Source organism: Orbicella faveolata, unplaced genomic scaffold (genome assembly GCF_042242905.1).
Source record: "Orbicella faveolata isolate gen_17 unplaced genomic scaffold, um_ofav_v1 contig_13, whole genome shotgun sequence".
In the NCBI taxonomy this organism is placed as follows: domain Eukaryota; kingdom Metazoa; phylum Cnidaria; class Anthozoa; order Scleractinia; family Merulinidae; genus Orbicella; species Orbicella faveolata.
Genome location: NW_028301540.1, coordinates 32,401,484 through 32,429,461, shown reverse-complemented (window position 1 = coordinate 32,429,461; position 27,978 = coordinate 32,401,484). Strand labels below are relative to the sequence as shown.

The window sequence follows — 27,978 nt, the reverse complement described above, 5'->3', positions numbered from 1 at the left end:
TTAGAAATGGAAACGGCATTTTATTTATTTTGCACTGCCTTTTTGTAAATGTAACACAGTTATATACAAACCAGTGACCATTTCTAAATGTAAAAATGATGTACGGTGGCCAACATAAATTAAGATTCAAGGCATTACATGAAACTTTACAATAACAAAAACACGGAACACCACAACCTGCCTTGGTGGTTGCAAAATACAAACATTGCTTTGACTGAATACAGCCACGTTCTTGTCGACGACATATGTTACAAACTATCTCGCACATATCATAGTCACGTGTCTGTGGTAACATTCACCAATCGCTCGTGTCTTTGATCATAAGATGCTCTCCCTCTGAGTAACAGTCTCTGCTCCTGTTCCTGCAGTTGACCGCTGATTATCACAACACACTCGTACTCGACATTGTGCCTACAAGTGAAAAAAAAAATAATAAAAATAAAATAGAATAAAAAAAAAATAAGAACGATTAAAATAAAGTCGACTTCAGTTAGACAATAACCAATCGATTTTTAATCGTTGTCGGTCTATCTGTCTCTCTGCTAAAAAATGATTTGGCGAAAGTTAAAGAAAAATCCAGCTGAATTGTAAATCGTATCCACGCCCTCAGGGAGCAAGAAAATGAGATAATGTGCTAAAAGTGAGGTTAAACAAAAGAGTTAAAACGTTCTTGAAGATGCGCCATGCTGCTCTTAAAGAGGGGATAGACTGTCAGAATACCAGTACACCTAAAGTTACTTACTTGGCTGTGAAAGTGATTTTAAGCAGAGTTTTAGTCTTGGCTGTGAAACTCGTGTTCGCCTCGAGATATCCCTCAGTGGGATTCACGACAAAAACATCCCGACTGACGGCAGGGTAACGTGGGTCTGTGAAAAATAAAAGCGGAAAAGGAATGAATGATAATGAGCAACGAAAATCTTTACATTTGAAGTGAGATGCAACTACTCCTGACAAAACTGTTCCTCTGCTTCTTCATCATGAAGGTCCTTATCTTCTGGTCATGTACGCCTCAACAATGCTAACTGAAATTAGTATCACCCAACTAGTGGACTAATGCAAATGCTGCATTTTAATTGGCTACGTTACCAGAGGACTATTAGTAATGGTCCTCGAGTAGCGAAATTTGTGCAATCGAGCGTGACGCTTTCTTCCGTTTTATTCCCAAATAAATATTCTTCAACTTGCATTTGCTAACTTTATTATTGCCTTTTGTGTCCGACTAGTTGGGTGATACTAAAACAATTAGACCCTTCGCCCTCAAGGGCCAACAGCTTCGCCTCACGGGCTATTAACCCGTAGCTAATTGTTGATAAGATATATTGTTACACTGCTAGCAAATTAAGGAGGCTAGTCTACAGCAGCCTAGTGCAAAATTACATTTTGTCTTTGTTTCAAAACGAAGACAAACTTGAAAAAAGTTTTCATCGGAACAAATTTCTATGAAAATGAAGTCGTGAAACTCATTTCTCATGTGAAAGTTATGTACCAAGTCTCGTTGGTGAAGCGGAGGCGAAAGGCAACTCGGAAGGACGGAAGCGTAAGAAAAATGATCAAGGAAGTCTGTATTGACTAACAGATCCTAAACAATAGGTATGAGAGGTATTCGTTACTCTAATGGTTAAAGCCCTGGACTGTACCTCGAGTGGCCAGGGCTCAGTCGAGCCGGCCCTTTCCGAGGTCATTTTATCGGGGGTTCTTGTTCAGGACAACTCTCTCCACCTAGTTGTATAAAGGGTTACCGGTCACTTTTTGCTGGGAGGTTACCCTGTGATGCGCTAGCATCCCATCCAGGGGAGGGGGGGGGGGGGGGGGGGAGAGAGAGGGAGATAATCAATAGTGATAAGCAGACTCCAGCTCCTTCGAATTCCAGAACTGGATCAGAATTGAATGTACCACTTAGGCGTCACGTTTATTACCTTTTTTGGCGATCCAAGCGGAGGCAGACTGGGAGGGATTATACAGGGTCACGTGCATTTCAATTGACTGACCAACAAGGCACGTGCCAAAGTCTAGGACATCTTGAGACAACCGGAGGGTGGGTACAGCTATTGAGGCCATCAGGGGAATCAACTAAAAATAAAAATAATCAGCAATAAAACATTTTAAGGTTTATACACAAAATAGACAGAAACGACACACCAAAAATCGTTATTATACACTGTAAAAATGACAGCACCAAAACTGCTATCTCGTGTTTTGCAACGTGCTCGAATACAATGTATATGATCGCACTTTCCTCGTTCGACCGTTCGTCCCTTGATTCATTACTTACTGACGAACTCAGTTTATTCAAGGTAACAAGAAACAAACATCTTGCAAAAATATATTTCTTGAGCGAGAGGGGTTTGTTTTGGATCGCATAGACATCCGGGATTCGACCTCAAAAATTCCAAACCGATGACGTAACTCAACAAAGATCTGTGTGCTGTTTGTGATTGGTTATTGCTCGGTTTTAAATTTTTGCGCGCAACCAATCAGAGACAAGGCACGGTCATCTAAACAGCTACGTGAAAAATTGAAATTTTTCAGGTCAAATCTTAGAGCGGTGAAAAATTGAGCATGCGAAAAAAAACAAGATCATATACAAAATTTTTCCGAAGATGAGTTTAAAAAACGCAATTATCAAAGGAACAACCTATATTCTACAACCTTGCATAAAAAATGAGACTTCTCATTACCTGTGTGGTATTGTTAGAAAATTCAACTTTCAGGTCTTGTTTGAAGACAAGTTGTCTGTCGCCATCATCTGAAGTGAAGAGCTGTGTGCCATCGTCCACTTGTTCTTGCGCGGCAGAAAAGTCGTTCACTTCACGAACGAGCTGATCAGACAAGAAGAACCCAACCTTTAACTGAAATGAAAAAGAGAACAAACCACTTAACTTTTTCTTCGCAGACGGACTATATCGGGGATTTTATGACACGTCCGGCTGCAACGCAGGCTAGATTTCAAAAACCCCGAAACTGTTTCAGAGTTGTAGAGTCATTGGGATTCCGTGATGTCACCGAGGTATCACCAAATTCTCTGTATTTCCATTAGCATTAAAGTACAGTGATTAGAATGGAGAATTAACAGCTTGATCGCAGAAATCTTATTGCAAGGTCTTAATTAGAAGTGCTTAAACTGGCTTACGACACAGGCAGTTCCTTCACCATGGCATTTTTGCACCGTAGAATTTCGCTTTGTTAATAAACTTAAACAATCAAGTTGACAATTCGTCACATCCTATTTCTTTTTCATGCGGTTAGGAATGGGAAGGAGAAATTGAGAAGAGGGAGGCAGGAACGTACTTCACAAATTAGCTAGCGCAAATGAAGGAGAAGTTTAGAGTTGATGTTACTGTACGGTCTTAGAACTGAAGTCTTCAAACTGGCTCACGGCACGGAAAGTTTCTTTGCCAGCGCATTTTTGCATTGAAAACGCGTCATTTCCTATTTCTTTTTGACGCCATTTGAAGTGGGTAGGGGAATAGAGAGTTGGCAGACAGAACTTATTTTATAAACCCACCCCGCCAATGTACGTGAAGAAGAGGTTCAATGTTTATGCAATATTAAATGACAATTCTCAACATTTCGAGGTTGCAATATACGATAACACTCTCTTACCCAATTCTACAAAATATTTATGAAGTAAATACCGTTAACTGCCGCTTTTAAGCTCCGGGCTTATACAACTTCGTAAGGGTTTTTAGACGGGCTTATAAACGGCTTATAAAAAACCCGTTTCGAAACGAGCTATAGCTGCACATGTTGATTGAAATAGGTTTTTCATTTACTGGTAATTAAGCTTTAAAACATCATAATAAAACGAATTCAAAACAAGAAAAGCTAGAGGGGGGTTTATATCCAGGGTGGGGGCTTATATCCGGATGTATTTTTTGGTTACAGGTGGATGGGGCTATAACCAGGGGGGCTTATATGTGGAGGGGCTTATAAGCGGCAGTTTAAGGTAGTCTCTTAATGGAGCCCAGTAAGGTAAGTATAGTGTCGCAAAGTCAGTTATCAACAACAGTTCTTTTCAGAGCTAACCTCACTCAGACAATCACACTATAGGAACTACTGATACTCCTGGGTTCAAACAATTTACTATGATAAGTATAGTGACATCATGAGGTCAGTGTGACATACCACATAATCATCACAAATGAGTAACTGAAATTAATAATTAAGTTACCTCTAATGTTTTAGTAGGCTTGACCGTTATACTGCCAGGAGCCTGGGTTCTAGATGTTTTAGCCGATGGAGGAGGCTCGGTGGACATAATCTTGAACGGCGCCTTCGCATCAAACCTCATGGTCAGCGGTGTTTCAGTGGTGTTTCCCAACACGAACCGATGAACTAGCGGCGTTGCCCCGTGGAGCTGGCGAACATTAGGTAACAGTGTTACAACAGATGAATAGAATTGTTTGAATGAATGGTTTTTGTGTTGTTTGTTTTACTATGTAATATACCGCATCTCACTTCTACCCAAAAGTGGGCAATTTACAAGGACAATTTATGCGTCCACACTCCCAGAAGGAGGGGATTCCCATATAAGTAGGACTGGGATGCTTGTCGGAAATTTTGAAAAGAAGCCCTAAGACGTACCAAGATACTGTTTTGTGGGCGTGGCTTCAAATTTTTTTCACGCCTAAGTGGTACTAATTCAAAAACAAAACATTACCTCCTGTTATATTTTTTCGGCTCAATACCCTCAAAGCTACCGCAAAACCTCCCGCTGTGGACCTTTTGAGACTGACCGCCCTAAGAGATACCGAAACCATTTTTTTTTAACCCCTAAAAGGTAGGACAAGCACCCCGCTCCTTTATATATGGGAGTCCCTCGAGTCCCACTACGTGCGGCAAGGATGGACAAATACAGACGACGAAAAAAGTTTCTAATTCTTCCTTCCAATATCAATCCTTCGTGAAGTTGTGAATTTTCTTGTTTAAAAGGGGTAGTCGACCATTTTTGCACCCTTTGGGTCGTTGACATTTTTTCGACAAAAGGGTGTGGCTTGCGACCCTCTGGACGCCCTCCCCGCCACGATTCTCCATTGCTTAGGCTAACGTCGATCAGTATAGGGTCAGCTGGAAACACGTAAATACAACTAACCAAATCAGACGCTGCTGTTATGAATTCAGTGCCTTTGTCTTCTTCAGTTTCGACTGTGAGTCTGGAAGTGAGAAAACAAAGAGTTTGACGGGATCACTTTGCTGAGTGGGTAAATTTTAAGGCAACCCAATCCGGTCGCACGCGTTTCTAATCAATGTCACCAAAAAACGCCCCTCTTCTCGTAATCAGTCTCAATATCTACACAGCGATGGGCTATTGCTTGTTGTTGGTTCAATTTTCAGGGAGGGAGGGGTGGAGGACTCCAAGCGGATCTCTGCAGAGATACATCAGCACTATCCGGATGGAACTTTTGGAGGGGAACTGGGGAATGGAAAGACGAGTAATCACTTAGCCTAACGTCAAATTAAAACCACTGTAATCGAAGAGCCATTTCATACAAAAAGCAGAGAAAGCTCATCGGAACTTAAAACAGGTAAGCAGTCTATGTTATTAGTTAAGCATGGCGGTATGATTGGATATTTTCTACAAAGCCTTCGTTGTGACTGATTACATGATACGCATCAATTTCTAATCTTATAGCCCAGCATAGACACCACCTGAGAAAATATAACCTTAATTCTGGAAGGTATAAATAAGCACTCTTTTGCTGTAACTCTTACAAAGCAGGGTCGATGCTAGCTGTTATGTCCAGGCGGAAGGGATGTAACTCCATTCCTTGTGCTCGTGTAACTCGTCCAGGTATTTCAAGGAGCTGAAACATGTAAAAACAGAATCACAGATCAAATACGCACACGATAAAATCAACATTCCAAGATGGCTCTACTTCAAGACGAATCCTAAAGAAAAATCTGTCATATAGAAAGGGTTCCCACAGTTCGCGTGTTAAACATTCTTCAGATCAACATTTCACCATTATACAACATTGGAGGTTAAGGGGGGGGGGGGGGGTGAGTGGGGAAACGATTTGATTTAGGGTGGGTGAGGATGTCCCGTCTCCCTTCCTACCACATTTCTCTCTCTAACCTTCCTCTGCTTCAAAAATTCAAAATAGAGGCCAAACATTTCGCGAAGAAATACTGAGCTTCCGCTAAAATACGCTTGCGGTGGAGGTAACGATTGACCTGAATTTGCGACCAGCGCTCGATAATTGGCGGTTAAAAGACAGCAAAAGATTGATCATGGAAACCGACGCATTTATATATAGCTTGTATTTAAAACTAGAAGTTTGTAAGAGGTTGTACCCTCCACAATTTTTTAGCTCAACGTTCCTCGACACATTGGGAAAGTGAATACCAAGTGCAATACCAAGTGCAAAGTGAATACCAAGAAACAGAGAAAAATAATTCATGTGGTCTCTATAACTAACCTGATGATCCAGACTCATATAAGCTGTAGCATAAGCCGTGCACACCTCCCCAGAAGAGTCTTCCGTGTAAGGATAGAATGACACCTTAGCAGACGAATGACTTTTTGCAGGAATCACCTGAAAATAACCAAAGGATCTTATTTATGAGATCTGCGTCCAAACGGAGACGTACCACTACACAATAAGTCAATGTTTTGAATTCACAAAATTACTTTCAAATTGAACGATCAAAATAATGGTCCACTATAATTAAGGTAAGGTCTGCGTCGGGCCAATTGGCTGACACAGCTGGAGCTTATCCCGGCTTCTACAGTACTAAGCGACTAGGAGTATTTCTATTTCCTCCTTGGATGGTATGCTAGTACTTCACAAGGTAACTTCGCAGTTCCTAGCATCAAGTTCGTCATACTCATTCATACAGCTGGGAGAGGCACTGTGAGAGTTAACTGTCTTGCCCAAAAAGGCAACGCAATGTACCCTACCAGGGCTTGAACCCAGACCGCTTGATCCGAAGCCCAGAGCGCTAACCATTTGGCCACACTTGAATTAAGCAAGCGCAACATTTCGCCAATAGATCCTTTGCACGATCTGGTCACATGGTACGGAATTAATTATGCTGGGACGCAAGTTACGCAGTGGGACTTCCAAAACAAAGGAACTCGTACCAGTCCAGCCCGACTTTCCTTTGTTTTGGAGGTCCCACTGCGTAACTTGCGTCCCAGCGTAATTAATTCCGTACCATGCGACCGGATCCTGCAAATGGCCTATTTCGCAAATACAACACACGAGCGATTATATAAAATAAAAGAAAGAAAAACACCACAAAGGTACGATTAATCTAACTGAAAAAGGATGGCTAAAATTACGTAAAATTGAGACAGTTGACGAACGACAAAACAGCTATCATTTACGACTCGGCATTCAGTTATATGATATTAACTATTTTGTGACGTGTAACCATGACGTAGGTGGAGAACTGACGGTCAAACCTGTTGACTTGGTGTGACGTCAAATGGCCTGTTGGCGCGCGTTCCTTCGTGTTCCCTCAGTTTAACTTGTATGAATGGTTTCTCCTCGCACCGATAACAGTCTTCTTCCTGGACAGCTGGGACAACTTCCTGACCGTCCTTTATTACTGGTAAGGGCTGCCCAATGAACACAAGCATGTCCAGGAGCTGGTTGTCCTGTGGCACAATGTTGTATGTCTCCCAGTCTAAGCGGATGTCTGTGGGGATGGATTCAAAAGAAATTTGGTTTACTCGATTCTGGTACACTTAGCATTCTACTATTTCAGCCAATGTTACTTTGAATGTGACAATAATGCCTAAAAAAGCGCCACCCCTTGTTTGTGGAAAAATGAAATCGAAGATTTCTGTAAAACACAGATCAACCACACAAAAGATGATACCAAGATTGAAAGGAAATAATGAGGGAGAATGGGGAGACCTTTGATGACCTCTTCATTGGCGAAAATTGAAAGCGTATGTGTCATGATAGGAAAACAACCACATTAAATCATGAACGAGACATTTCCCGTTGAAAGTCGACGAATTTATATCCCCACGGACGTTAGCCGTCGTAATGAAGAGTTTCCTTGGCGGACGATGGCAAATGGGCGTTTTATGACATGGTGACAAGAGTTTCCAGCCAACCAAGTAAATGTTTAGAAACGCTGCAACTTTGAATGCATCTTTTGAAGCAAATTTTGAATCGTTTCTTTCACACTTATCTATAATTTAGGTGAATTTATTAACTGGAGATGTAAATACTAAATTCAGCGAATATCATCCTATAAAATGTTACATTTTGGGAGGCAAACAAAGTTCTCACAGTCGTAATCAATCTGCTGGAGGGAGTTATGAACTCTCTCGCAACGCGTAACTGGCCCGCATGTTGTGCTCGCCACGCATTCCATGGCGCGCGAATCCCACGAAACCACACGTCCATTAACTCACCATAAGGACTGGTGTTGTTGATTCTGAGAGATCTTTGAACTGAAGGAGCTCCAGAGACGTGCGTGCCAAACCTAGAGCAAACAAAATTTGTCAATAACTTTTCCCCGGGGGGAGGGAGAGGGGCTTCCATGTGAGGGGGGCTCCCAAGGTCGGGGAGGCTCGTTGTCTTGCTTAGGGATGTATATCACGGATTTTGGTCTCACTAAGAATGTTCAGGACGACACGCCACTACTTTGAGCTGTCAAGATACCTTTCAGATTTCTTTCCTTCACATTTCTTCACATTTCTTTGCAAATGTGTAGTAAGTGTCTAGAGTAAATAAAGCGTTGTTGTTGTTCAGGTTCGGCGATCGAAGAAAGGAACGCTGTCTGGCCGTTTTAAAGTGGTATTCTTTTTGAGGGGTCAAATAAAGCTCGAGTCACGCCCATATTGGTCTTCACTTAGAGGTTTAATTCAAATTTTTCGAGGATCCCCGACCATTTCGCAAGGCATTCCACCCGCAATTTAAAATAAAAATTTGCTACATTTTGTTTCTCAAAACTTACCGAAGAATTGGTGCCTGGTCTTTCATCATCTGGAAGTTCAGCGGACATCCTACAACATCCATCTTGACAGGAATGTACACAGGGTCGATACCTTCAATCTGGGGAAAAGAGTGTCACGCAAAACTGTGTAACAATGTCATGAAATTCAAAGCTTTCGTAACATAAACCGTTCTCTAGTTGTAAAATTGATACAGCGTGATGCATACTTTGCAGAATGCAGTCTCTGAACCGTGCAAAAAAAAAAAAAGACGCGCGAGTTTGAAATACAATTTCATGGTGTTCATTGAGGCGTTACATAATAGCACACATGTAGTGCTGTGTTACTGCGTAACCAGTTATAGAATCATCGTGGCGTGACACACACCTTACAGACCAGTAAATCTCTGTAGGCGCCCCACATGTCACTGTGGCCAGTGATTTCAATCATTACATAACCAAATGGTAATAGCTCTCCCGAGGCTGGACTTGGCACAAAGGCTGCTCCCCGTCTGTCACGCAAGATGGCGTGACAGTAATCTAAAAAAACACAAATTAAAAAGACGATCAGTTGCAAGACTGGGAGAAAGCTCGTCCACTCTACTCAGCCTACCCCTAGATGGGATGCTAGTCCACTGCAATCGTCACTGTCAAAACATTGTTATGTCATCACTTCTCTCCTAGCCGTGAGAGCCTAGCCTGTCCACAGTGTGTATTTTACTAACGGCCTTCTCAAAGAATGACTAAATAACGAGAGGAAGGTAGGAATACAGAGGAGGGGGCAGCGAAAGAGGGAGGGAAGCAGGAATAAGGGAAGACAGGAGGAAATAAATTGTGCTTAGGCCCTAACCTGCATGAGCTTTAATAGCCGTCTTGCTGATTGGGTCAGCAATATTCGGTGTTCTTCCCAAAAGTCTTGCCCTGTGGACAAACCAACAGAAAGAAACGTTTTCAAACTCAGTGTCCTTTGAACCCCAAATTGTAGGTTTTCTTGTTGCGGCAAAGCTTTCGAAAAGCTCATCTGCAAGGTGTTTGAATCCACGACCTTCTCCGAGCCATGCTGATCAGGTTTTCCCTTTGCTTCAAGTTACAAGGAAGAAAGCGGGTGTAGAGCATATGACATTTCCAACATTGTCGGTATAGCAACGGTACATCAATCCGGAGATGACCACCTCAAATCTCGTTAAGTTAAGACAATTTCTCTGTACTTCAGACGTTGGTTTAGTTATTTTTTTGGCAGCTACAGCTAAAAATGAATTTATGACGCTAACGACCGTTTCATAATAATGTGTAAAATACGTTACATAAGTACTGAAACCAAAAGCAAATTGCAGATTTTGTTAAGAACAGCAACAAACAAACAAGCAAACCTTTTGCCTTGAGGAGCACCTAATGAAAGAAGTAAGATACAAAAAAAGTAAGATACGCCTTTAACAACCGTAAGTTTTCTTTTTTTTTTTTTTTGTTTTGTTTTGTTTTTGTTTTGGAGTAACTAATATTTTTCTGGCCTTTTTTGGGCGTTACTTAACAGTAGCAAAGAGTTGTGATCAGACCCTAATACAATTTCCTCAGGTAGATACGGGCCAAGCAGCGAGCGGGAAAAAGAGGCGCGTGAGAACTGGACGCGAGGCCACTTGTCTCGAGTTTTCAAGTGGCCACTGGCTGCTTTCTTCGCTCCCCGCTCGACGTTCTTAAGTAGCGACTGCTCCCAGTTCTAGTCTTTTCAACGACGGATGTTTTAGGTTATCTATCAGTCAATCTGCTTACCATCTGGCGGAGTTGGCGGTTTAGCCGCGTTGAAGTGGTCCATCTCTAAACTAAAGCGAGCTCTGATAGCGGACGTGTTGGTGAGAACAAGAGTCGTGCGGGGACAACTGGCCAGCGGTACCGTTTCAAAATCTAGCAGCAACTCGCGGTTGTCAAGGGAGGTTTCTTTGATCTCTTCAGGTCTGAAAAGAAAACAGGACATTCTTTTTGGAGGACTGTAGCCGCGAAATGGCGACCTATTTCCTTTCATGAAAGATAAAATCATAGTGTTGAGAGAGACTGTACGTTAATGGGAAGTCACGAAAGTCTCAAAGTAAAATTTTGCAACGAGGTTATGACGGCTATGATTGAGTTTTCTGAGAATGATATTGTCCAGTAGAGCTGGGAGGACATATCAAAGGATTACTCTAAAATACAAAATGGATTGAGTGAGCTTTCGTTAGGGGAAAGGGCCTTCATTATAACATTTCAGTAAATGTTCGTAATAACAAGATAACTGTGTATTTAAAGGGTTCTCCTATAGGTTCTCCCACAACTGCAAGCGCGTAACTCGGGTTTCGGCCGCTGAACCCCTCCACCCGCCCCCCCCCCCACCCCCCTTAGATGGGAGGCTTGTCCATCTCAGGTTCCTCCCCAGCATTCTTTCAGGCTGCCCCAACAACTGGACAGTACCCATAAATTTTATACTCCTGGGTGGGGAGAGACACTTTTAGAGGAAAAGAACTTATCCAAGGATAGTAAAAAATAACCCAGAGCGGGATTCGAACTTGGACCGTAACTGTTTAGGCCATCGCCACCAAGTTGCCCCTTCCCCCTCCCCACACATCGCCCTCACCAGAAATCTTCAAGACCAGCCGATGGAACTTAAACTTACCTGTCAAGATCAAAGATCTTTGGAGTCTCGAACGTGACACTCAGGCCCTGCACGTCAGCTGCAATTGATAGCCATACGGGGTCCGGCATTCTAACCACCTCACAACACGTGATTAGATCGCTAACAGGGCCCTGCGGGACAGTTTAAACAAGAAATCATGAAGTACTAGATTTAAATCAAAGAGCCAGAATCGACACTATGCTAAAGAGATGAGACTGGGTTTCAAAATTAATACGCTACCTGTTTATGACCAGTGAATGTAAGTTTGATGGATCGCTCTTCTCTGGGCTCCAGCCATCCCTGGTTAGGTTCGAACGTTAAAGTGTAGTCTCCTTCCAGGATCTGGAGCAAATAAGTTGAAAGCGTTACAATGACAAACAGGTTCGTGATTATAAAGCAACAACAACGACAACAACAGCAACAACAACAACAACAACAACAACAACAACAACAAAAACAACAGCAACAAAGCAAAGCAAAGTCAATCGGCCATTTCTGAGTTGTCTCTGTGTCAAAACGAGTCTTAGTGCGAAACCATTCATAAGAAAATATGTTCCGCTTACATGTTTATTGCCACGCAAATCAAACTCATCTTCATATGAGAGGTTTTGCACGGGGACTCGTTTTGAACACAAAGTATCTCGGAGATGGCCTATTTTTTTTGTTCATTTGAACAGTGGCCTATTGTCGAGAACAACTGAAGCCAGATGGGCTTGAAAAGTCAGATGAACTTGAAAAGACAGATACGTGTGAAAGAGATATCCGCGTTTCGAGTCGAAGAATTCCATTCTGATGACGTAGCTCTTGAGATCTGTATGGCGGTCCACGATTGGCTGCTGTTCAGACCTGAATTTTCCCGCCTAAGTAACAACCAATCAGAGACCCTGTACGAATCCCTGTTAGCTGCGTTATCAGAAAAAATCTTTTACTTCAAATCTCAGAAGTGGTGCTTGCAATGGATGAAAAAATAGTTACAATTTTGGACAAATCCTTTTTTAGAGATTCACATAAATCAGCGTTACTTTTGCTTGCGCATTTGCTTTGTAGTAATCTTTTCCTGCCTCCTTTCCTGTCGATGTTAACCCCTTAAGAGTTACATTTCACGAGGAAAGCTTTTGTTCCTTTGTCTCCACAACTTATCTATTTAAAATTGAGGCAATACCAAGAGTTTTTCTCCAGGTTACAAGAAAAATACTTAGATAAATGTTAACATTTGTAAAAAGCACTTAGTGCTTACCTCTTTCCACGCAAACTGGGTTTTCAATAGCGACTGATTGTGAAGCACGACTTCTCTGCTGACCGGAACTCCTAAATAGACCTTCTCGATGTACATGTCGCAGGATAGCAGGCAAACTTGAGGTCTTTGCACCTCGGCAAACACGGATAAATAGCTGAAGGAAAATTAAAGATGACAAGACAACAGTGTTAGTCTCAGAGAAACTTTTTAGCATAGATGCTTCTTCGCTGTTACCGTAGAGGAGAACTTTTCCATTGTTTAATTGTGATGAAAACTACAAATAACTACAAAACGAATTAAAATTTAATCTAAAGGTGCTCACTGTCTAAAAAAGGAAAGCCATTCTTGAAACAATCAAGAGGTAAACTTTGCACCAATCAGTACATGACCTACGCTGTAACTGTCCAATCACAGAAGCTTTAGCTAGCGAGCGCTCCAAATTGTCGGGAAACTGCCAAAAACCGTTTGACCTCAACAGTGTTTCGCTTGAAATGGGACCAATGGTGAAACATTTACTTGCCACCAGAAACGTACTTATGAGAGCTGCAATAATTGGCGTTTCAAATTTGGTCAACACTAGTTAAATCAACTTATCGCCTATTTTCTATACACCACAAAACGTATGGCAAATAGGGAGGGCAGTTGGTATGGTTAACAGCTTTAGGTACCTGGGGTTTCCATTCTTGACGTCACACTGTAACACAGTCCTCACTCTGCCCACCAAGCCTATCTCGGATGGTTTAAATAACACTGCGATTTCCTGGCTCTCTTGCGGGCCCAGGACTCCGCCAGCGGGTGTGAACGAGAATACAGACATGGCCGTTTTTCCTTCAGACTGCTATAGAGAAAGCGGAAGTACACATTTTAATTAGGAGAAAGAGTTTCCGCGAAGTCAAAACGTTTCCTTTCACAACTGATGTGTTGTCTGCGCTGGGAGCCAGAGTTTAGGGCGGTCCTTTCAAAACGGCGTAAAAAAACAAAAACACAAGCGTAGGGAAACGATTGATTTACCGGGACAATTATATAGCGAGCTTGTTAAAACGCACCTTAATGTGGCGAGGAAGTTGTGAAAACTTTCTCAACATTAGAATCAAATATTTTCACCTCGTAACTTAGCATAACAAACAAAAAACGGGTTTCTAAGAATCAACGCTCCTTGAGCGGTACCTCAAGACACTCCGGAGATTCCTGGATGCTCCACTCTGCCGAAATACTAGATACGTTTTGGATACTGATGTGCTGATAGCCATGCAGTTCTCTGTAGCGAACAAGATTGAAATTCAGGTCCGGGCATGTGAACACCACCTTTGGTCCCTGACACAACAAACAACATGATAAGAACGGCCGTTACAAATGTATTGAAAATGCACAGTTTTGTTATTACAACTTTAATATAATTTTATCAAACACAAGAGAAAGTATCTCATCACATTTCTTCGTAATCGACAAAACAAAGCGCAGCGGAGTATTTGGCACGAGCTTTAAGGTGTTTGAAAATATAATGGAACACTGTGTCCAATTTTAATATTTTCTTTCAACTGAAAATAAACTAAGAAGAACAATTAGAAACAAAACTGTTAAATTCTACGCTAATTAAAATCCGGTATTCAAACCACGGCTATGATGAAGAATTGTTCACATTTTTCTGGTATTTTTACTTAAGTTGAATCTTTTAACTAGTATTTCTAAATTACGATTTTAACTTAGCACCACGGCCCCACAATCGACAGCTTTATTTTATTTGTTATCTTGTGGAAAGAAATTGTATCGTTGCGTTGCGTTCCGACATGCGTCCATACTATCATAGACGCACATCGTCATTACAACCAATTCCGCTTCATTATCCTGTCAAACGAGAGGAAGTTGCGTTACGTTACGTTGCATTGCGTTGCGTTACAGACATATTCATCTTGATTTCTCACTTAGTGTGCACTTACTTCAAAGCTAGCCTTGACATAAACATACACCGGAGCCGAGGAGTGGTTCAAGTCACATAAGATCGTCTCCTCTAGGTGGGCTGGTTCATCTGCCTCTATAACTAATTCCAAATCAATTCCCTGGCCCGCACCTGCTCAGTAAAACAGACAACAGTTTAACCATCCTGAACAATGATATCGATGCTCAAATCCAAGATGGCGGCGGGAATAAGCTGAGTGGCGCGTAAGTACTTTGGGAAATCTCTCTCACATCTTAGAGCTGATTCTGTTTTAAAAATCTTCTGTTAAGTAATCGTTGATTTGGTTTGGCAGCTGTTGAGCTTTGCTATTGTTTCAAAATGGCTCGTGAAACATGTCTCATGTTTGTTTCCACAGCTGCTTCGAGTTCTTCTAAACTTTCACGAGTGTTTTACAACTCGATAGAAACACAGAGAACACGTTTTCTATTTCTATAAGAAAACACCTCAACGAAAGAAAACAGACAAAAAAAAACGTTGTTTACGTTGATCATCAAAATGCAAATTCTCTTTGCTCGCGCCATCTTACAGCAACAGTCGTGCTAGTTCTGTGTTTCTATCATAGACTTGGCTTTTAACCAATCAGCGCGCCTATTTTCTTTGGGTTAACTTCTAGCAGGAGGGCAACTGGTTTTCACAGGTGGGCAAAACTATAACTGAATTTCTTTGTAAGAAAAAATTTCCGCTAGATGGTCAAACCAGCCGGGCAAAATTGTCCTTATAGCCGGTCAATTTGCCCAGTGCCCCGCCCTTAACGAAGTAATTGCATTGTACTTGAATTGAAATCAACTGCATATCTTCACATACCTATGAGAGATGACGGTGGTTGAACTGATATTCTCCATGAAGTCCCTTCCACGTTTCTCCACGCAACACTGGCTTCAGAGACACTGTTGTTAGACATCTAAATCGGATAGAGAAATAGAGATGTTACAAAGCATGAAATGACCACGTAGACGTTCTTGACATTTACACTTCGCTATATAAATTTGCTATCTGCTCGGAGACTAAGCGTGTTTGTATTATTTTGGACTTTCATAATTTGTTGTTACGCTTTTTCGCTCCATCACGACCGAAGAAGACAAACGTCCTTTTGGTGTTTTATCAGAACGCTTGTTTCAAGATTTCTAATCCAGTGACAAACTATTTTAAAATATTTTTAATCACGAATCCCCGCCGTAATTTTAGTATTTGAAGCGTTAATACTAACCTTCAAAGGAAATCTGTACTGGACACCTATTGTTAGTGTCCCAGGACACACAACCAGTGGTGGGGAGACACACACATCAAACGGCTGAAAAACAAAGGTACTTGTAGCTAGACAGTGACAGATAAACGTAATGCATACCCAGTCTCAGTTCTGCTATTAATCCGTCCGTCCGTCCGCCAGTCAGTAAGCCAATCACTCCATCTGTCTGTCCGTCTGTCTGTCTGTCTGTCTGTCAGTCAGTCACTCGGTCCGTGGGTCCGACAGTAAATCACTCCGTCAGTCAGTCTGTCAGTCTGTCAGTCTGTCTGTCTGTCTGTCTTTCCGTTAGTCAGTCAGTCAGTCTGTCTGTCTTTCCGTTAGTCAGTCAGTCAGTCAGTCAGTGTATTGTTCATGTCTCACCTTGCTAACAGCTTTCATTTCAATTCGCACTGCAGTCACGTCTCTGACATCAGGTGTGTTGGAATTGTTGTCATCATGAATTGGAATTTCCTCCAGAATCAAGTGTCCCACAGCATGAAAACTACCAATCTGCGTGCACAAGGAGAAAAGAAAAAAAAAAGGAAAATAAATGAATTAACAAACCATTACTTGTGGCTTATCGTAACGACGTCCAACGTCTGCGTAAAAGTCTAGTCTCAATTCCCTCGAGACGGATTTCCCTTTCGAGGTACAGGAATTCCGCTTTGCGTAACAGCCTCTTTCGCCCATCGTCATACGCAGCTTTTCACTTGGACAACCAATCCTGAACTTGAATGACCAATAAAAAAATCCCTTGGTTCCATTTTTACGGGATGTGCTTAGGTTCGCGCATTAAATGTTTTCCGTCCACACCACGCCGAAGGAATTTAAAAACACAACAATCACCGGTCATTTTGGATTTGTGTTTGAGGAGAACTCGGTCAGGGGGGTCACATGATTATGCTGACGCCATCGTTTTTAAAAAGCTTCCTTTTCAAAATGTTTTCCGCAAACAAGAAAACGAAAAACCGGCGTTTTCAAATTCCTCCGGTTTGAAGAGCGTTTTCAAAAAGCTTCGGTTTCATGATGGATTAGCGCAGACAGTAGGCCTAACGGCAGAAATAAAGTTGCGTTTTCAAATTTCTCCGGCGTAGTCTAGACGCTGCCTCAGATTACAATAATGATTTTCAGTACCTCTCTTGGCGCGAATTCCAGCATGAAGTCCACAGATTCATTAGGTGGCAATGTGCCCATATTTGGCGTGATCTTGAACACGCCGTGATCGTCCCGAGTCCGCTTCACCTGTGATGACGTCACTGAAGGCTGCACAGGCACACCAGGAGGAACAGGGCACTTAAAGAATGGCTTGTAAAGTTTCCAGCGGAACGGTAGGGCAACATTCCTGAACGTAATATAGCGAAGATGACCCTTCATTTCCCAACACTGTTAAGCCCTAGCCAAACGGACTCGCCAGTAGACGCATATTAAAAGCTTGGGTCTACGTGCGACTCCGTTTGGCCAGGCCTTGCGTGCACTTGCGTTGACTTGCCATGACTTGCGCTAACTTTGGTCGAAATCAAATTTGCACGTAAGTTGACGCAAGTTAGTGACGTTAATAGTAACCTATTAGCCAATAAAATAAAGAATATGTCTGCCTTGAAATAGGTTTCTAGCGACTTGCGTGAACGTGCGAATTCGTTTGGCCAGTGGCCACCCAACGCAAAATGTCCGTGTAAAATTGCAATAGCGAACAACGATTAGCCGGAGAGACAGACTAAGAGGAAAGTTAGACACTGCAGTGCTGGCAAAGTGCTGCAAAATAGAAAATTTGACAACCTTAAAACGTTAAAAAGGAAAACAAAAAATATATATTTCGAAGGTGAAATCATGTGATGAACCACAATAGGCCATTTCCGAGTTACCTCGTGCCTCTGTGCCAAAATGAGTCTTTGTGTGAAACCATCCATATGAAAACATATAAAAATATGTTCCGCCTACAGGCTCATTTTCATACAAATCAAACTCACTGTCATATGGAAAGTTTTGCACTAAGACTCGTTCAAACAAGTTCCGTCGGTCAGGGCCACTTTCATTTAGAGTGAGCATAGAGTTAGAGTTTTACTAACTTCCAACTGGAATTTACATACTCACGTCGTATTTTTGATGACCAGAGTCTTGTCTGTAATCGTTCCAGGGTTTTGCTCATCGAATCTGATAAAATGTTGCGCAGATATATCTCTCATTTCTCCAAGCTCTGATTCATTGAGTCCGCCAGATACAGAATCAAGCTCTACTCCGGCCATTTGACCCGTGCCTGAAAGAACATAATACACAAATAAAACACGTATAGAATACACAGCGCATAATATAGGCCCGTGCTGTTCGAAAGGTGGATAACGATATTCACTGGATAAATCCTTATCCAGTGGATAGTGTGGTTTATTTTGTCAAGTTATCCGCTGGATAGCGATTTATCCGGTGGATAGCGTTTTCCAGCCTTCGAACTAGGGCCTGATTGTTGCCTTTGTATGTTCAGCAAACACAGAAAACTAACTCTCCCCGTAAAAAGCAGAGTTCACATCAAACACAAACTATTTATTTTTACCTTCAAGTGAAAATTCCTTTACATGACAGTTGTCGCAAACAAACACCACTTCTTCCTTGAAGTACTTCGCTGATGTAGGACAAAACGTGATCTACACAATAACCATAGAATATAGTGTCGTGAACATTTTATCTGCAAATTCAAAAAAGATAGCTGCCAAGGGGTTAGATAGACATTCGTATGTCCGCGAAAGTGTTTTCTCGATTTCTGTCATTCGCCAGTAATTCGGAAAAATCGAAACAAGTTTTGCACATTATTCAGCTAAAATTATCAGTGATGTGGAGAAAGCTTTGTTCGACTGAAGAATAGCAAATCGCCATCCGTACGCTTCGTTTCACGTTGTCGCTAATTTAAAACTGACCAAAATTCAAGCGCGCTTTCCGCCATTGATTACTTCGAGTTCGTTTGTTGCTTTGTTCGTGTTCATGCCACAAAATTTCACGGTCATTCGAAAATCGCCCTAAGGTACACCAAAATTGTTTCGTAAATATCATCTGTTCAATGTCAGAGCATATAGTTCATTTCCTCGATGTGGATTTTCTTTCAATAATTTCGCGTGAAAGTAGAGTGAAACCTGGAATAGAAGTCAGAAAAGCACCAGATGGATAACGGAAAACAAACAAGGAATAAAAATGGTCAAGATTTGCGAAAATTCACTCAGGTTTTCGGCAAAGATTTTTTTCTAAGAATGGGCCATACAATAATCACAATTAAGTTACCTCCAGTGTAGTCACTTCTCCAGCATTTAGCTTGAACATGGCTGGTTTTAATTCAAACGGTTCAGCATAAATTGACCCTGGATCTTCAAGATTCCACTGCAACGCCAAGAAAATCCATTGAAGATAGAGCATGTACATCAATTTTTATATTTTTTTCAATAGATATGGCTTATTGACAAGGGGTGAGGGCAAGATGAATGGATATGGACCAAGGTTTTTATTTTTTACGTGTTTATGGACCGAGATGTAGCCGAGGTCTATAAACTCGCAAAAAACGAGGCCAATATCCAGCCATCTTGACCGAACAAGCTTGATCAATAAGTACTAGTTTCCTGCGGGACACAGCGGGTAAGATAGCGAGCGGGCAAGATGGCGTTACCTTGCCCGCTCGGGTGGCCAATAGTAGCGCAGCATCCGGTTGATCTTGGCTTCTCACAAAGCTAGCCATATAATAGTAGAGTTGACGTTACAGTTGTACAGTTGACGTTAAACAACACTTCATGTACCACACCTGAAAAGTAGTTGTGGGCCAATGAGATTTCCTCATGATGCAAAACTTGCCGTCCCCTCCTTTGTTTTCACAAACAAGTTGAACGACCTTCCGGCCTCCCACCAGAGTATGTCCACAGTCAAGTACTGGAGACACTGAACAAATCACACAAAAGGAACTAGTTACAACAATACATGGGGAATAAGGGGTGGGAAACATGGGGATAAATAAGCCACAGGAGATGGGAGAGGAACGATGGGAAGTGGGATTTTTGAAAACGAACAAGTGAACGAACGAGCAAATGAACGAACAAACAAACAAGCGAAGGAACGAACAAACGAGCAAGAAAGCGAACGAACGGACGGACGAACGAACGAAGGAACGAACGAAAGAATAAATAGGTGGGAAGTGTAAGAAAAGCAAATTTCTCATTTAAGCGACATGTAATTATAGATGATTATTGCACCAATTGTTATTATTTTTTAAAATCATGACAGTCTATGTGTCTGTATATCTGCTGTCAACTTGTCACTCACACGAGAGTACTGGAGGAGGCCTTCTTCCTTGAATGGCGATAATCAATGGAGGGTCCACCTGTGTCTTTATCTAAAATCATGTCCAAATAAAGTTATTAATTAGCACTTTCATGAGTGAATGTTAGCAGTTTAATTGACCCTGAAAGTTGTAAAATTGTTAAAGAGAAAAACACGTCGATAAACGTTTACTAGTGTATGTGCCTTGTGCAAGCTTTATCAGTGACTTGGACCGGATGATGGCACTTCAAGCGAGGTAAAATTGCTTCGTGAAAAGCCTCATTTAACAATTAATCTAAGCTAATCTAATTAATCCAATCGTTTTAGTACAAATCTACTTGTCCTTCAAAGCTATGTCTAAATCCTTTTCACAGGCACTTCGAAAACGCACATGAAACGGCCACCGTTTTTTTTAACAACCGCACACTGCTACGGACTACTAACTATCTACAGCAGAATAGATAGCGCAGCCAATAAGAGAACAGCAGTTATAGAAGGATAAAACGCGAGATTTATAATAAACCGCTGTTAGATCATTGCCTTCGACACGCAGTATAATGGAACTTAAGCGTGGATTTACACTTATTTGTACATGTATAATTTAATTTACATGTACATTTACAGTTACCTTGATGACATCATCATAGTCTGCAAGAGAATCAGGAGCAAATTTGACGGGATACTGACAACTTAGACCAGGTGCTACCACACCATGCTCTCCAGGGAACCTCCCTAAAACGACACCACAAACACTGGCTTACAGAATGTTGAAATACCCACAGCACATCCAACAAAAATGGAAAATTTGAAACAAGGAATTATATCCATTTGAGAAATCAAAGCATCAGCTGGTTGTACAAACAACCTGTAAACATGCATTCCAAGTAGATTGCATTGATATTAGGGATGGGGTTACAGGTGTATGTGTTCGAGTGCACTGTTGCCTGCTATAGTGTTGAGAACATGAGAGAAGTGCAGTCAACGGTCGATATGCATTGATGAAAGATTTGGGCGTAAGGTGAAACTGATACAGTGCAGATGTACTAGTTTTTCATGCCTGCGGTGAAAGGAAACAACTGCCATTACACAGACTACAGCTGCAACTCGATTGACTTAAATGCACTCATGTATCACTTCTTATTGAGTTTGATCTGTCGACTTACCTAACCCAACAGAAAAGTATTTTGTACTTGGAGGAGTTATCCTCAATTGACGACTTGATGATGAAACATTCTTCAGTTCCAGAAGTAACTAAAATAAGACGGAACATGTAATTTTTAATGCATGTCCTTTATTTCAAAATACAAACATTATTTACAACATGGTATGGAGTCGAATAAAAATTATTTGTCCCAAAAGAAACAACAAAACATAAGCTAATAACTTGTACAGTTATGGCATGCAGAACATGTATCTTGAGTGAATATTTACCAGTCAAAATACATTTATGTACCGAGGAAGGGGGAGTGGGAGGCATGTTTGCCGCATGGTTAATACACTCGACTCCGGATCGAGCAGTCCAGGTTCAAGCCCTGGCTGGGGACATTGTGCTGGGTTCTTGAGTAAGACACTTTACCCTCACAGTGCCTCTCTCAACCCAGGTGTATAAATGGGTACCGGCGAACTTAATGCTGGGGGTAACCTTGCAATGGACTAGCATCCCATCCAGGGGGGGAGTAGAAATACTCCTAGTCGCTTCATGCTACAGAAACTGGGAAAAGCTCTGACCTGATGGGCCACTTGACTCGTATGCAGACTTTACCTTACAGAGCAAAGGTATTGAATAAGGGGTTGTTTTGGTGGAAATACTTAAATCTAAGAGCTGAGCCATGAAAACTGCCTACTTCCAGTGGTTCTAGAGAGGTCCACATATAATTCATCCATCAATCTGTGATAATTGTTCTACATTATAAATCTTCTTTTCCACACCTCATAAACGTGTCCAACTTCATAGGCTGTAAACACAACCGGAGATGGAGAAGCAATGAAGACTTCAACAGGATCAGCAGTTCTGAAAACAAGAGCACTCTAAACTTAAAAATTTATCCAAAAAAAAAAAACATTCAATACTGGTATTTATACCATGCCATAGAAAATACAGCCAATCAGAATACAGGAAAGCTGTTGTATATTTGATGGTATTACATCCAACCTTCTCATCATGCGACATATGTATGTCGCATTCAATGTGTTGGCCACAGTATTTTCATGGCATGGTATAAAATAGTTATGCAATGTTCTCTTGTGGTATACCATGCAAAATCCCAATTGAAAGCGTTGCATAACTAGTACGTCTTCAATAAGTTATTTACTTGCAGTTGTCTTTTTTGCTATTAAAAATAGGTGTATTTATAGTTCATCCGTGAATCAGAAACTCTGATCAAACCCTTCATGGTTTGTGATACAGTAATTCAAATGAAAGCTTTTTGCCCAGTACATGTATAAGTTTTCATTTTGTACTAGTTCAAACTCTAAATGCACTACAAGATTTTTCCAACTTTTAAGACTTTGGATGAAACCCTAGTGTGTGAACCTACACATGTATACTTTTATGTGATACAGACTGTTTAACTTTGTGTATTCAGTAGTTCCCAAAGTACAAAGCATGTACATTAAATATACAGAAGCATTGGGTAGAATGTTTTGGTATTCAATTTTATGCGTGATGCAGCAAAGAGTTAATTACTTGACTGAGTTAACTATTGATAATCACTCTTGCAATTTATATACATGTACATGTAGTGGTGGATATCCTGCTGAATTTCCACTTGTCTTGACTATGGAAAGAAAGCAATTCAAAATGCTTTTGAAGCTAATCATACATGTAGAACTTACTTGCTCTCTCTGTCAGTCTCCAATTTCTTTTTCTTTTTCTCCTTGGATGGTTTAATGAGACCGCCCTTGAGGGGAGGCACAAATCGTGGGTTCCTTTTATACTCTGCTTTACTCTGTAGCTTTTTCAGATCTTCTCGCTCCACTTGCCGCTGATCAGGCTTCATCGATTCTCTCCACACTGAAGATTTTGAGAGCCTGCTTTTGGCCTTAAATTGGAGACAACTCTTTGTTACAAGTTGTTTATTGTATTGTCTTACTTTAGATTTTTGTTACATAATACTATTTTAGCCTAGGTTTGGAGCTTGAATGATTGAAATGTGACTGTTTCAAATAAAATTAAAATGTCTCTAACACTGTAGACCTAAAGAAAATCAGTGCTAAAAAACATCCCCTCTAGAGACAAAAATCTTACCTCACTATAAATTTACATGTACTCTCTAGAGAATACAAATTCTGAAAATTCATTACTCATTCATTACCTTTAAACAAAGGAAATCATGACAGAGTTTGGAAATCTGATCTTAATTAGCATTGATTTCTATGATTTCTATTTGCCTGTTTTCTCATTACTTTAAGCTTCAATTGAGAAGATAATTGTATATCAAACTGTTTGATATGTTTGAAACACTTAAGACAGTATTTGACCAAATTTCCAAACACCTCTAGGTTGGTCAAAAATACTCTGCTATGCATCCTTTTTCTAATCCCTTTCTTTGTGTTTGGAAATGTGGTCAAACACAGTATTTTGTGTTTGATATATTACTTATTTATAACAGATTGTTAATCAAATTTCATGCACACATATGTGGGGTCCTAAAATCAAGTTAACACCTGTCCAGTGATTACCCTAAGCAGCGTTTGTTTTTAATCTAGCTGAAATAGCCCCATTGAAGGAGTGGTCAATTATTGAAGATATTTTATATTTACTTACACTTGGCAGTGGGGACATGTCCAAATCTCTCTTGTCTTTTGCCTGGGTGGGTGGAAGTGATGCCCACGGCCACGTAGATGTCGAAAGGGCAGTATCATCCAGGTAGTCTGTTATTGGAGGGGTTTTCCTATGTCGCTGTTGAGATGACGTGGTGGGTCTGGCGTAGCTTGGGATTTCATCAGCTGTTAATTATCAAGGTGTAGAGAGGACTTAATTAGATGTACATGTATTACATGTAATGGAATTCCATTTTTTGTATAGAACAGACAAGCTGTTCTTACTTACTTGAGGCTAATTGTGCCATGTATATGACCTTCCAGAAAATACTTTGTCCAGACTTACAATGTATATGTACATATGTATGTCGATATACATGCATCAGGAAATACAAGAAACGAACATTTAAATCTTAACCCAAGTCACCACATGAACTGGATATAAATACAATGTACATGCAAAATATTTTAAACCAGTTTCAAAGTCACACAGTAATTATTTGACAATTATTCTCGGCAAAATCTATGGCATACATTGTATAACATTATCCTAGATTTCCGTCTTTCAATAAGGGATTGCCAATACAGTGTTTATACTCTAGACAATGTTACCATGGAAACTGACCTTTAGGGGCCTTGGATGGAGTCACCTCCTCTGACGAGAAGTCCTCCGGTACAATAAGGTTGTGACGTCGAAGCAACTGAGTATCTAGACAGTTCCTAAGGCTTGATTTTGCTGAAAAAAGGATATTACAGGGAGATAATATATTAAATAAATACAGCATGAATGCAATGAATTTAAAATTACACACAGTTAAAATACTGTGCATACTATGGATAACATCGCCATTTGCATGTTTTCCCCCCAAGTTCAAGTACCTGGTGGCAAGCCCAGTGCTTGATAATTTTCATATCCTTCAGAAATTCGCTGCAGCTCTCTCTCATCAGCTGCCATAGCCGCAGCTTGAGCCTGCATTATATGAGCTTCTAACATGTCTGCCTCTCTGTGCCGACAATCACGCTCTTCTTGTATCTAAAAAAAAAAAAAACATGTGACTATCCTTTTGATACCAAAAAATAATATGAATTATACTGATATCTGTACATTAACTGTAAACGCAGATATTTCTGACAATTTGGTGGTACAGTTGTACATCAAGGAAAAAATCACCAGGTTGTTGACTAATTCTATATCCCCTGGTGTGTCCAATCGACAAAATCAATGATTGATGACAATCGATACCAACCAATATACCTATAGATATGATTTAATTGATAATCGATGACCAATCAAAGAAGAGGATTTGTGTGACCTTTTATCAACTGTCATCAATTTCCAATAGCAATCAATGGCCTAATTGGTATGTTTATCTATTTTCACCCAGGTTTCACTAGTACACGGAGATATTTTGTGTGTAGTGTCCAGGGGGAATCCACAAGCTCGGATTGAAGGTGGCCAGCTGCCCACGTTCCAATAAATACCAATTAACTAATTTTAAAAATGCAAGCAAAGGTCGAATTTCGTGTGTTTACAAATACATGTATCCTTGCCTTTGAATCATTGAATTAAACTGTAGCTCTTAGTTTTGCTGTTATCATGTTTATTTCTCAGTGCCTACGCAGTCTTTCTCTATGATTTCAAAAAGAAACCAAAAAGAGCTATAAAATTTCAGATACATAAGTTATCTTCTGGGTGTCTAGAGAACGAAGACCGAAGACTGAAAACCAAAGACCCTCGAAAACGAAGACCCCCTAGAAAACTAAGACCCCCTAGAAAACAAAGACCCCAAAAATGAAGACCCCCTAGAAGAAGAAGACCCCCTAGAAAATGAAGACCCCCTCCAAATCACTGTATGTGATCGAATCGTGCTGACGTGTCTGTTGAAATCCTGCCTTATCAACGCATCTTGTTTCTTTTCTAGTTGTTGTCGTGTTGTTTTTTGTGGGAGCAGAATGTTTCTATACATTTTGTGTTCATCTATCTGATAAAACTAAAACCTCAGACGCTCGACGTAAACTGATGTAAACCATCGAATTATGGGTTACATGACATTTTATGCTGTGTAAAGGCCAATTGGTCGCAATTGCAGCATGGGATACTTAGGTCAATTCCATTGTCAATTGTCAGACCTTACCAGCTGGGGAAGCTTGAAATTCTGAAAAGTCGACATCATTCGAGATCATGCCTGGTCTTACAGACAAGAATTCCTCTATTATTTTTTCCACCGAAACACTCCTATAGCCTGATGACCACTCAAGCCATCACGCTGTGATGCACAATCACGCGACATGAATTTACAATGTTGTCGTGACTTCCTGTCCCATAACAGCGCTCAACTGAGGTAAACACTAAACGATGTAAACGAAGTAATAAACAAAGATCAAGACCCACTTAGTATTCACAAGCATTATTTGAAGCAGCTGCAAAGCATTATTTCAAGCTTTGCAAAGATAATCCTTAGTATTCTGTTTCGCCACACAACCCTTTGTCCTTACGCGAGCAAACCTTTACGCAGCATTTCATCGGTTTACGTCCGGGGAAAAAACTAAGAAAAAATCTAGGCCGCGATTCCATCTTCGTTTACTATAAGTTCTGTCTTCGTTCTGTAGGGGGTCACAACACGCGTGATTCAATTTGATGTCTTATTCAGTGCTAATTTCGCCGACGGATTTGATCGGGTTCTTAGGTCTTACGTCTTCGTTCTTTGAGGGTCTTAGCTTTTGTAGCGCCCTAACAAGACTTGTCAGGACGACTTCCGTAAAATTTATAGGGTTGTTTCCACAGTACGTGACCGAACGAAGCGTTGTGCCATCGATCTTTCGCCTCACGGATAGAATTTCGTTTTCTAGGGGGGTCTTTGTTTTCGAGGTCTTCGTTTTCTAGGGGGTCTTTGTTTTCGAGGTCTTTGTTTTCTAGGGGGTCTTCGTTTTCGAGGTCTTCGTTTTCTAGGGGGTCTTCGTTTTCGAGGTCTTTGTTTTCGAGGGGTCTTCGGTCTTCGGTCTTCGCTTTCTAGACACCCGTCATCTTCTCCCTAATTCTAAAGTCTTGAGTATATTTCGAGGGGATTTTGGCTTACAGGCATTTATAGTTTTTGTTTCTTGAGAACACACAGGAAGATTTACTGCTGCCTTACCTGCCTTAACTGTTCTACATATTTATCATGGTAGCCAGCGTCGCCGCTTTTTGAAATAGCTAGGTTCTTCACCGTGTCTTCTCCGATAACATCGCGAGTGAAAACCTCCCGAAAAACACTCGCGAGCAAATGCGACACATCTTGTGAGCGACCTGAAGATGGCCGTTGAAGGTGCATTGGAGGTTCCACTTCCACATCCTTAGCGTGTGCCATATCGACAGCTATTTTCTTCAGATTATGCAGTGAGATCCAGACGTAAACTTTTATCGTATCTTTTGACCGCCATTTTGAATCAGTTGCTATGGACTGCGTGCAATTGTACTGCAGGCTCAGCGAATAAACGATTTCCCCTCACTGGCTCCCCCCAACTAGGAATCCCCTCCCCCCTGGCTGATATTTAACTTTTCTCAGTTCAAATAATATCAGGAGCCATTATTACGTGTAACAGACCTATAGTCATCAAATTTACTTCTCCTCATCTTGTTAAACGCGCAGCATTAAGGTGGCAGGCGGATCACAGTTTGGATCGTCTCTCTTTTTCCTGGGGTATTCAGGCCAATAAACAATGAACCATTAATAACAATTTCCTTCTTTTTAGTAGCTTTTACTTTTATTTTCTGCATTCTTTTTATTGTAGTTTCTTACGTAATCTTGTATTTGAAATACTTCGCCACCGGACGATGATTAAAACTCAACAGCTACCACAAGAAGTGAAGTGGAAAGATTTGATAAGGAGCACAAAGCGCTTAAGGTCATTCCTCACATTTGCATTGCGCATCCTTACTGCGCATAATTTATGGCGTCATTAGCGCGCGCTCGTGCACGCGCACATTGAAAACA

The 27,978-nt window shown here is 41.0% G+C and overlaps 1 protein-coding gene across 1 annotated transcript; it reads right to left on the bottom strand.

Annotated features, from left to right (window-relative positions):
• On the bottom strand, window positions 1–27,452 carry LOC110049948 (deleted in lung and esophageal cancer protein 1-like). Its single transcript, XM_089285552.1, has 38 exons — window positions 27,139–27,452; window positions 24,884–25,037; window positions 24,630–24,740; window positions 24,009–24,190; window positions 23,078–23,283; window positions 22,172–22,253; window positions 21,406–21,493; window positions 20,871–20,974; window positions 20,246–20,315; window positions 19,731–19,864; window positions 19,220–19,315; window positions 18,501–18,591; window positions 18,047–18,209; window positions 17,090–17,297; window positions 16,337–16,465; window positions 15,938–16,021; window positions 15,535–15,631; window positions 14,711–14,841; window positions 13,941–14,087; window positions 13,442–13,611; window positions 12,774–12,927; window positions 11,777–11,878; window positions 11,537–11,667; window positions 10,663–10,844; window positions 10,266–10,284; window positions 9,746–9,816; window positions 9,284–9,435; window positions 8,920–9,017; window positions 8,375–8,445; window positions 7,409–7,644; window positions 6,420–6,536; window positions 5,713–5,804; window positions 5,093–5,153; window positions 4,172–4,357; window positions 2,679–2,849; window positions 1,917–2,070; window positions 743–866; window positions 1–411 (listed from the first exon to the last, which is right to left on the bottom strand). The coding sequence occupies exons 1-38, from the start codon at window positions 27,349–27,351 to the stop codon at window positions 276–278; spliced, it is 4,917 nt and encodes a 1,638-aa protein (XP_089141678.1). The 5' UTR covers window positions 27,352–27,452; the 3' UTR covers window positions 1–275.
• Window positions 27,453–27,978: the final 526 nt, after the last annotated feature.

Coding starts and splice junctions, on each gene's coding strand:
- LOC110049948 (XM_089285552.1), bottom strand. CDS start 27,351: ATGGCACACGCTAAGGATGTGGAAGTGGAACCTCCAATGCACCTTCAA. Junction 12,928..13,441: donor GTCAAGAATGGAAACCCCAG/GTACCTAAAGCT, acceptor ATTTTCCTTCAG/CTATTTATCCGTGTTTGCCG. Junction 7,645..8,374: donor CAACAACACCAGTCCTTATG/GTGAGTTAATGG, acceptor CCATCCCCACAG/ACATCCGCTTAGACTGGGAG.